General features: G+C 38.4%; 1 protein-coding gene across 1 annotated transcript; it reads right to left on the bottom strand.

Moving 5' to 3' along the window:
• Nucleotides 1–361: 361 nt before the first annotated feature.
• Nucleotides 362–1,195, bottom strand: LOC149265497 (uncharacterized; the record flags this gene model as incomplete). Its single annotated transcript, XM_089404302.1, has 1 exon — nucleotides 362–1,195. A coding segment is annotated over one exon (834 nt), but the record flags the coding sequence as incomplete, so codon positions are not given.
• Between the last annotated feature and the right edge of the window lie 9,932 nt (nucleotides 1,196–11,127).

Here is an 11,127-nt window from a genome sequence, read left to right as displayed (position 1 = left end):
AGCATCCAAAAGAGAAACAAAAAATGCAAGTGCCTATGACTACTTACTCTTTCACATCTTGTCAACTCTGAAACTTTGATACTAATTCAATTAGAAAATGAAAAGCTTTGCAGAAATTTGGGGTAAAGTGTCATGCAAATCTGGACACACTTGATTAAGTGTAACACAAAATTATCCCCAACAACTGGATAAGTATAAATCAAACATTACTAAAAACCACTCATATCCTCACTGGTCAATCTATCTTACAATGTGCCTTGTTAGAAAAATAGTCATTTACTTGATTTAAAAAATAAAAAATACAAAGATTGAGTGGAATTCACACTATCATTTGTACAGAACTTGCCAATCTAAGATATGGTTATTCGGAGAAAAAATGGAATACCTGAAGTTTCTCCAATGTTTTAGACAAAGAAGTAAAAATCCAAATAACGATGAAAGCATCCACAATTGCAACTGGCAGAACAAGAAACAATCTGGTTTTTCCTGATAGATCATTGATGGACCCCACATTCTCCACAAGATCAAGCAACTCAGATGCCAGGAAGAACGTTGCTCCCAGAAGAAGCACCTTCGAAGTAAGACCTCCTAGAGTGGGCCTTACTACACCATAGCCCATTGAAACAACCAAGATAATGAGTCGGGATATGGTTCTCTTGACAGCACCAAATGTAACAGCCCAAATAGTAATACCTGTGGACCTGATTCCAGTTGCATTGAAATTTGCGTATTCAAAGTACAACAGTGTCATTTCAAAAATACCCAAAGAAATAACAAGAGTAATACAGTTCTGAAGCTGTAAAATTTCTCTCCAAAATCTGGCATACTGGGAAAACCAAACAATCCCAAGGAGAAGGTATGCAAGGGACATTAGACCATAAAAGGTCATTAGTGGTGCCATCCTCCCAGGTAGATAACCTGTGGGATTTTTCCATATCGTCTTTCCAGTCATTACCAGCCCTTTAAGTTTAGGTTCACAAAATATAAAATACAAGTTATACATTCCTGTCATGGTAATTGGCACATTTATAGTTTCCAAGGTGACTTCTGTAGCATCTCCATGAAAGCGGACGCTTGTCACATAAGGCCAGGTGGCATCTTTCGCTGAAGGCCGCCAAATGACTTCACCCTGTTTGCAATTTTCTAGCTTTGAAAGATCTGGAGTAGAGAAAATAACCTTATGACCACCACCATATAATTATATGAGTATAAAAAGTAAGAGTGTATATATTTTACCATGCAGGTTTTATATAGTACCCATAGGGGCATTTTAAAAATTATGAAATATGGCACTTAACATGATAAGACTTCATATTTTACATTGAATTTTCCAAACTATCATTGCCAACAAAAAATAAAAGATATGAAAATAAACTAAGACTCCCCCAGTTTGTTTTATCTTTGCAAAATGTTTTGGGGGGGCATTGAATTCAAGTTGGTTCTTAAGTGGTTGATTTTGTGCCCTCAATGCAGGTCCTACAAGTGCATATGCACTTGGCTCTTATTTTACATTTGAGAGTCCATTAGCCATAGATCTTAGAAGCTTGGACTCTTCCTCCATTGACAAGGTATCTTGAGTGGTTGATGTTGGGACAGGGTCCCCTGGGTCAATTTTGTTAAAATATTGTAAGTATCTACATTTTGAGGAGCAGAGAGCGAGTATGTGGGTCAAATAGGAGTCAAGGGGTTTTAGGAAGGTCAAAACCCCTTATATTTTGGTATTGCTTTGAGATGTGCCCATGGTTTGCGTACCATGGTATTGTAATAGAAAAAAAAAAAGTATATAAAAGGGTGTCTTAGCGAACCTAAGGCAATCAATTAGATAAGTACTAGATGGATGAAATAACTTTTAGTATGTAATTGTAGATCTTTCTGTGTTTTGGGCGAAGGGGAAGGCTCCTGCAGCTGAGTGCGCAGAGACCTTGGTAAGTCTGCAGCTGAGTGCACAACCCCTGTAGCTGTGTGCACAGGGTCTGGAAAGTTGTATAAGGAAGATCTAAAGTAATAAAAAGATATTTGAAGAAATTTTGTATCTATTTTTATGCACTTGTGTATTTTCTGTATTTATGTGCAACTGAATGATATTTATCTGTATTTTATCTTAATTACTTCGCGAAGATCTGGATCAACTGTTAGATGTTATTTCATGTATGATTAGATGGTTACGCGAAGCTTATAACTCTCTTTATCTGAAAATCACTTGAGTTTCATGAATAAGGGTTCATGAAGGTCAGATCAGAACTAAAACTGCAAAAAGTGCCTTAAACCACATCACATAGCCTTTTGGATGCAGAAGTCTAGTTCTAGCGCCCCCCAATACTGCCTCGGGTGAGATTGCAGCCTGCGTTACGCGGGTCATTGCCGAAAGGACCGATAGTGTATGGTTTTGTTAGTTAGTGCAGCTAACTCTGAACCTAGGTCCAAGCCCCCTCAAGCCAACAAATGGTTTTGTTATCAGGATTGGGATCTATCTGAGGGATGTGTGATGTGGCATAAGTGGATATTGACTAAGAAGGAAATCGAGAAGTGGATAGATCGAAAGTTGCATGAGTTTGCAGGCCAAGAGAATAGGAATCCACACTTATCAAAAGAAAATTGGTTACAAAGGTATCTTTACACATAAGTAGATGAGGTATTATTTCCAACGTTCCCTTGCAAATTATACGAGTGGTTGTCTAAATTAGTGGATAGCGAACCTACTTGTAAGCGCGACGATCCTATTGTGTGGACTCCAGAATTAGTCAAACATCTTGAAAGATCTGATTATAAGGTTGTGAGGGTTGTTGATTACTGGATTGATAGTATCTTGGGTGGTTTCATCACTGAATTTGCAATAGATACATCTGTGTCCTATAGTGAAGCTGAACAACGATTCTTCAAAGGTCTGAGAGGTAAGTACCTAAAATCGCTAAAAACCTGGATTAAAATGCTTTTGTGTGAAAAGAGGGTTATGCCTTTACCTTAATGTTTAAGAGGGGTCCAACTGGATCTACATGAAGTGGAAAGCGATTTAAAGTAGATCAAGACAAATTTGTCGAAAGTGAATACAGTCCCTTATTGGGAGAGTCTAAAAGTGAAGAAGAACGAAGTAGCCCTAGTATGCCCAGAGGTGCGGTGTAGACTGTAGATCAGGGTACTTCTAGAATTCAACATCCGACCACTCCACCTCCACCTTCACCTCCACCTCATACACCTACACCTCCACCTCCACCTCCACCTCCGCTATTCAGTATGGAAAATACAGTAAAAATGCCTGTATTCAGGGGTCAGGGATCAGAGGATCTTGAACAATTTGGTTTGTCACAGAAGCTGTGTGGAAAGCACAGCAGATCAATGATGATGATATGAAGAAAGTGCAACTGGTTACAGCGCTACAAGACAAGGCGCTTACCTGGTATATTAGATACAACATGACTCACCCAGTTGCTTCATTGGCTAATACGAAGGATGTGTTGAACACGAAATTTATGAAGCCGAAGTCGAAATCTTAGTGTGTGACTGAGATCAAGGAGATTAAGCAGAGGGTTAATGAATCTACGTGGGATATAGATCAGTGACTAAAGTGCTTACTAAGTCAATCTAACCTTCAGATATCAGATGAACAACATAGGGACTGGTACATAGCTTCGTTATTACCTCACTTAAGATTATCGTTATCTTAGTAGAAGATTAGGTCTCAAGTCAAAGCATTGGAAATTGCGATGAAGCTAGAAGCTTCGTCGATCCAAGATACGAATGTAGGAGTTCAGCAAATCCAGGCACAACTAGCAAGCCTACATATGGAGTTGCAGGATCTGAAGAAGGGAAAGGAGGTTAAGTCAAAGACACATTCTGAAGTTTGGTGCACAAAATGAAAAGTTGAAGGTCATCATAAGGATCAATGCCCTGTATTCCAGGATTATATAGCTGTGGGAGGTCCTAACCTGCTAAAACCAGAGTCTTCCACTGGATCAAGCACTGGTGCAAGTACCTGGTGTAGTATTTGCCAAGTTTTAGGACAACATTCAACCAATAATTGCTCCCTATTACAAAAGTTTATACAGTCTCCAAAGCAACTTCTTTGTGACTTTTGCGAATCAGTTTCTCGCGATGAGAGGAACTGCCGAAGCTATGAACTAATATGGACATAACTCTGTTCTATAGGATGCAGGTTGAAAACCACGCGCAAAACGACCAGGGCTCACCTACAGCTCATGGAGGATTTCAAGGATGGGGAAGAGGACGAGGAGGAGGAGTTAGAAGAGGTTAGGGCCATATTATTTGTTACAACTACGGAGAACCAGGCCATTTTGCGGGCAACTGTCAAAATCCAACACACCCTTTCGTGTCAGTATTGTCGTCAATTTGATCATGTTATAAAAGATTGTTCGAACTTAATAGCGAAGATGCATAAGAAGAAGACCCATCAACTGACACAGAATATTCAAATGATGAGATCCAAGCCACGCGAAGACAATCCTAGTGTCAACATAGTCACGCAAAGTGGTGTAGCCACTAGTGAAGACAAGGTTGAAAGCAAACAACCAGAATCAGAGTCATGGTTCCGAAAATTTGGTGAAAAGAATGTTGGGTTTGATTTACATAAAGAAAAAGAGACATTCATGGAGGCACGAAAGAGTTTTATGAGTCCATGTGCTTCTACATCTCAGAACCTGATGTTAATATCCTCACAAAAGGAGAAACCTGAAGATGCTACGAAAACCCAAGATTCAAATCCCACCGTGTTGAAATCATTTCTGTAGACCTGTATGAAGTTACTATGGGATCAAAAGGCAGTGGAGGGAATGCAAAAACTGATAGATAATTGTGCCAGCAAGGATAAGTTGTTACTAGAATAGCGTGCAGTCAATAAGGTAAACCAAAGAAAGAAAAATAATCGGTAGGGAGAGGCAGTTGACTGCACAGATCGGTGATTTCGAAATGGATCAGGTAATCCTAGACTTGGGCTCTGATGCTAATGTACTACCGAAGCAGACTTGGGAACATATGGGAAATCCTGAGTTACAATGGTCTCCAAGTCAGCTGCGCATTGCTAATCAGCAGAAGATAATTCCAATGGGGCGCCCACATGGAGTAGTTGTAGATATTGAAGGTGCAACAACAGTGGTTGATTTTAAAGTTATTAAGATCGTCGATGATAGTAATCCATACCCAACATTGCTCGGGATTGATTGGGCTTTTGACATGAATGCAATCATCAAATTAAAGAAGTGAAGCATGGTATTTGAGAAAAATGAACTTCGAGTAATTGTCCCATTGGATCTAGCTGAAGGCGTGTGATACACAAAACTGAATCATGACTATTATGAAGATATTGAGCACATCTATAAGTTAACTGCGTGAAATGAAGATTGGATCAATCCCACTGTGGATGGAAGGATCAGCTGGGAGAAGGACAACTCTTGCCAATCAGACTTAGATGAAGAGTTAGAAAACTGGCAAAATCGGTTGCATGAGGTCTCTACGTTGCGATGTAATCGGCTTACAAAATCGCTACATTGTGTATCTATTGAGGTACGTAAGTTACCCTATTATGATGGCTTGGGTGATGTCAATATATTTCTTGAACATTTTGAAAGGGATGTACTAGAGGAACATTAGTTCCAGGCCTTAGATCTAGCGTTAAGAGTTATGCCTACAAGATGGTGGGGTACGCACAAGGATAATTTTGTTGACTAGAAGAAATATCATCGAATGATGCAATTAAGATTTGGCTATGCGAACACCCGACTCACTGAAAAATACACAGGGAAGGATAATTCACATGAACATCTAGTGCGGTGGACTAAGGCGTGGGGTGAAATACCTCAACCTGAGTGGGTGCATATCTTTATTCATACCCTGGATGTTATCTCGAAGAATTGGTATTTAGAAACAGAGTTGTGACATGGGACCGTTGACTGGGATGAGATGAAAGAAAAAAAAAAATCTCACGTTCAATTTTGAAAATGGGTTCGCATGCAATGATGACACACTTCAAGAGATTAAAGTATCAATCTTCTGAACACCCGTCAAACTAGTTAGTGGGTACAGCCTGACTGGAGTATGCAGCTACAGCATGATTTAGAATGTTACAATGTTACAATGGAAGAAGCTGATAAGGATCCATAGAATAGTAATATCCCTGAATCAGAGGGACAACGCGAAGTTGGGGGACCTAGTGCGGAGATCCCTAATATCTCGCAACTAGTGCACACAAAGTAGGTGAACATTGGTTCAAAAGAAGAACCAAAATTCATGAACATTGGTGACTATTTGGATGAAAATTTGATGGATAAGGTATCTGAATTATTACATGAATATCAGGATTTATTTCCAACGAAGTTCTCTGACTTAAATGGATAGTACGAGGATTGGGGGTGATGAAGATCAATTTAAAACCCGATGTGAAGCCAGTTAAGAAACGCCCATATCGGTTGAACCCAAAATACAAGGAAAATGTATGAGAGGAACTTGATAAAATGCTCGTGGCCGGAATAATCAAGCCTGTAGAGGAATCTGAGTGGGTTAGTCCTATGGTGGTCCAAGAGAAGAAAACAAAAGGCGATATCAAGATTTGCGTAGATCTGCGGAAGCTAAACAATGCATGTGTCCATGATCCATTCCCTATGTCATTTATAGATGAAGTTCTTGAGAATGTTGGTGGACAAGAAGCTTACTCATTTATGGATGGATTCTCGGGATACCACCAAATTAATATTGCGCCAAAGGATAGAAGAAATACTACCTTTGCTACCGAATGGGGGTCATTATAGTATACAGTTATGTCTTTCAGACTAAAAGATTCTCTTGCAATTTTCTCTAGGGTGGTTGTCGCAGCATTCAACGAGTTCATTCATAAGTTTTTGGAAGTCTACTTTGATGATTGGACAGTGTTTGGGCTAGTCAAGAAGCATGTCTCTAGTCTACGCTTGATGTTGGATACCTGTAGGAAGTATCAAATCTCTCTGAACCTGAAGAAATTAATTTTTTGTGTACCTTATGAAACATCGTTATCCCATGATGTCTGTGAGCAGGGATTGATGGTAGACCCTACTAAGATCGCCTCCATTATCAACCCAGAGCCCCCCAAGAATGAAAAGCAGCTACGTGCAACATTGGGTCATACTGGGTACTATAGGAAGTTTATTAAGGCATATGCGCAGATCACTGCACCCATGGAGAAGCTGTTAAAGAAGGATGTTATGTTTTGTTGGGATGATGATTGTCAAAAGAGTTTGGATACTCTAAAGGAGAAGATGGTTACGGCTTCAATCCTAGTATTCCCAGATTGTAAGAAGGAACTTCATGTACATGTGGATGCGTCTTGCATAGCGTTGGGAGTTGTCTTAACACAACCAAGGGCAAGAGATATCAATCACCTGATTGCCTTCACCAGTCAGAAACTATCTAAGACCGAAAGGAACTACTCAACCACAGAGCATGAAGGTTTGGTCATGGTTTATGCATTATATAAGTTCATGCATTATCTACTAGGTGTGAACTCTAATATGTACACAGACCATTCTGCTTTGAAGTACCTTGTCAATAAGCCTGTGTTGTGGGAGGGAGAATCTGTAGATGGTTGATCCTTTATCAAGAATATGATTTTGAAGTCATAGTGAAGCCTAGGAGGTTGAATGTTGGACCAGACCACCTTTCTCATATCAAAAATGGTGAAGAGCCTACCAATATTGAAGAAGGATTACCTGACACACAGCTCTTTGTTGTCAGGGTCGCAAATGAGTATTTTGCAGAAATCATTCAGTTTTTATCTACTGGCATAACTCCTGAAGGATATATGAAGAAGCAAAAGAGGGAACTAGTTGTCAGGGTTGTTGATTTTTCTGTGATTGCAAGACAACTATATAATATGGGGACAGATGAAGTTCTCTGCGGATATGTACCTGAATATGAAAGACATAGTATTTTATCTAAATCACATGGTGGTGTCGCTGGACGACACTATGTCGGTAAGGCTATTGCGCAGAAGATCCTATGCGCAGGACTATGGTGGCCAATATACATAAAGATTCCAAGGAATACTACAGTGTGTGCGATGTGTGTCAAAGGATCGGGAGACCATCGCGAAGGGATGAACTTCCATTAAATCCACAGGTCATGTTACAAGCATTTGATAAATGGGAAATTGACTTTGTTGGACCTATTCAGCCACTAGGAAAAAAGATGGGAGCACATTATATTATCACTACGACATAATACTTAACCAGGTGGGTCGAGGCACAGCCTGTGAATGATTGCAGCGCAGACACTGCTGCAAAGTTCATATTTGAGTTTATTTTGTCAAGGTTTGGATGCCCAAAAATTCTTATGAGTGACAGAGGGTCACATTATCAAACCTCAGAATTACCTTCCCCTTGATATTTGTTCTCACCTTTTTCTCTTGATTTCTGACAAGACTACAGATCCAATCAATGATAAATGCTAGATTTTGTCTTAGGAAAGCATCAAAATGATCATCATATTAGATTTTCGTGTTTTTGCTATTTTAATAGATTTTTACAAATCAGCTACAGAACGCAGCCCATTTTGCAGCTAACTGTGGGTTCCATTGCTACTCTTACGGTTTGGGAAGTTACAGGTGTAAAATAAAGGATTGGGCCACATGGGCATCTCCATAATCATTTCTACATGGATTCCACCCTACACACTCGATCCAGATTGACAGAAAAGCATGCCTAAAGTCATGGTCAAAGATGGAGTCAAATACGTTATCTAGTAGCAGTAGGACTCTTGATATTTCGTAGTTAATCAGGAGTCTAACAGTTATGTTGAAGAGTTAATGCGGATTAAGCCACTTGTAGCTGATCAGAAGTTGAGGAGTTAATGCAGATCAGGCCACCTGTAGCTGTTCAAGAAGTTTAATAGTCTCATTACAATTCGAATTAAGCCATTTGTAGCATGTCTTTCTATAAACAGTCATGATAGATTCGGATCAAGCCACCTGTAACAATATTTTCTCTTAGACAATTATGTTGTTTTTCTATAAATATCAATTAAATGAGACCAAGAAGTAGTTAGAAGCTAGAAGGGATTACAGGCTTTTTGTTAAAAACTTTGTTCAGACTTCGTTTTGTTAATATACAAACTTTGTTTTGTCAATGGTGGTTTAAAAGTGCATCTTTAATTAGCTGTCATCCAACCACATCAATTGCAGAGGGCCCTTGCACTGAAGGAGGTTTTTTGTTGTTTTCATTTTCATTCCTACTACTCTGTTTTCTGCAAGTCCATTTTCTCTAGTTTTGTTTAATTTCAGTTGTAACCAATATTGTAAGGATAAAAATCACAACTGTGAAAGTCTTATTCTTCTGAGATATTGTATAAGAAAAGACTGAATGAAAAATGAAGAAATAAGAATACATAGTTTCTTAGCTTCTTACTATTTCGATTACTCATTTTCTTAGCATAGAACTATCAATTATTTGTATTAATAGATGTTCTCAAAACCATTTAGAAATAATGGCAAATCTAACTTAATTGGTTGAATATCTAATTCATGTAGTGATTGAGCTTACTCAGCATATTGTCAGTTTTACAATCTGTCATCTTTTCTTTTCTGTTTTCAGGTCATTACTTAGTTGCATCACTTGACATTCCAAAAAATCATTTCAAGGAGATTGATTCTATCATTTTCCAAAATTGAATGGTTGAATGGCTAAATGAATGCAAGTATTGAATACCTTCTGCATCAGTATTACTTTTGGTTATAAGAATTATATCCATGGATTAGGACTAAATGGTAGATAAGATAGATGCTCTGTTTCCCTTATTAGGTCCTAAATAGTTAAAAATGATTCTTAGTCCATTTTTAGGAGATTAGACTAACTTAGGAACATATCCTTCCTTTAAAAAACTCATTAGATCCATGTAAATTTAACATATATTGTATATTCTTAGACATCAAAGAACAGAAACCCCCAAAACAAACACAAAAATACAAAACAATGAAGTAAGAGAAAATTTAACTAAGCACATATAGTGCATCACACTTCATCAGTCTACAAACCTCGGTTGATAATTCATGTAAGCAATTTAGGACACTAAAGTGACTAAACATTTTGGCTTCATTGTTGGGGAAGTGTAATTAGGTAACCTTATCTCTTACATTCAAAAAAGAAAAAGAAAAATGATATGGGTAGAGAAAGAGACTCTAGGGGTAGATTTATAACTAGATGCAGGAGTTCAATTCCTACAACACCACCTACTCCACCAAGACTAAGAAGAGACACACCTCCATCTCAAGCTCATATTCCTAGCCATAGACCTCCTAAAGTTCTAAGGTCAGAAATTCAATCTAGAGGATCTCCTACTGAGGTAATCCTAGAGGAGGAAATTTTTGGATCTCCAACAGAAGGAGTAGCCTTTTTCACCTCCAAATGGGAACATATTTTAGTTGAAGAATTAAGAATACTTAGTGGAGAAGAAGAAGTAGAACCTCTCTCCCACATACCATTAATAGAGGAACCAGAGGAAGAGTAATTAACCTTGCAGGTTGAATCTTATATTGACTCTGAAGAAACTATAATGGCAGAAGAAGGAGAGGATGGAGAAATCTCAATGTTTGGAGGAGAAGGAGGTAGAGGAATAGGTAGAGGAAATAATGGAGAAGGCAGAGGAAATAATGGAGGAGGTAGAGGAAATAGGGAAGTTGATAATTCTTTTGGATTCCCTATAGTTGATGAAGAAACAGATGCCACAATGAAAAATATCTCACCTTCTGTCCTCCCAAACTTTCATGGATTAAAAAGTGAAGACCCTGAAACCTTCTTATTTGAATTTGAAGTCTTGTGCAGAACTTATGATTATTTACAAGACTCTCAAAAACTCAAATTGTTCCCTTCAACGTTGAAAGGAGTTACTTTAAAATGGTTCATGGGGTTGGTCACTCAGTCCATTAGAACATGGAATGACATGAAGAAAGTGTTTTTGGACAGGTATTTGGATTATTGCATGCCTATCAATCACAAGGATGAAGTGTTCAAAATGATGCAAAGAGAGGATGAAAATTTAGAGGATTTAATTGAGAGATTCAACTATAACTTAAAAAGAGAAAAAATGGATAACTTAGATCAAGATACTTTAAAAGCTCTTCTATTAAAATCCATTAGAGATGAGTGGATAGATATC

The sequence above is a fragment of the Pinus tabuliformis genome, chromosome 6 (genome assembly GCF_031772625.1).
Source record: "Pinus tabuliformis cultivar Carrire ecotype Pingquan chromosome 6, CPIR1, whole genome shotgun sequence".
In the NCBI taxonomy this organism is placed as follows: Eukaryota; Viridiplantae; Streptophyta; class Pinopsida; order Pinales; family Pinaceae; genus Pinus; species Pinus tabuliformis.
The sequence above is the reverse complement of the archived record's forward strand: the minus strand, read 5'-3'. Positions and strand labels throughout refer to the sequence as shown.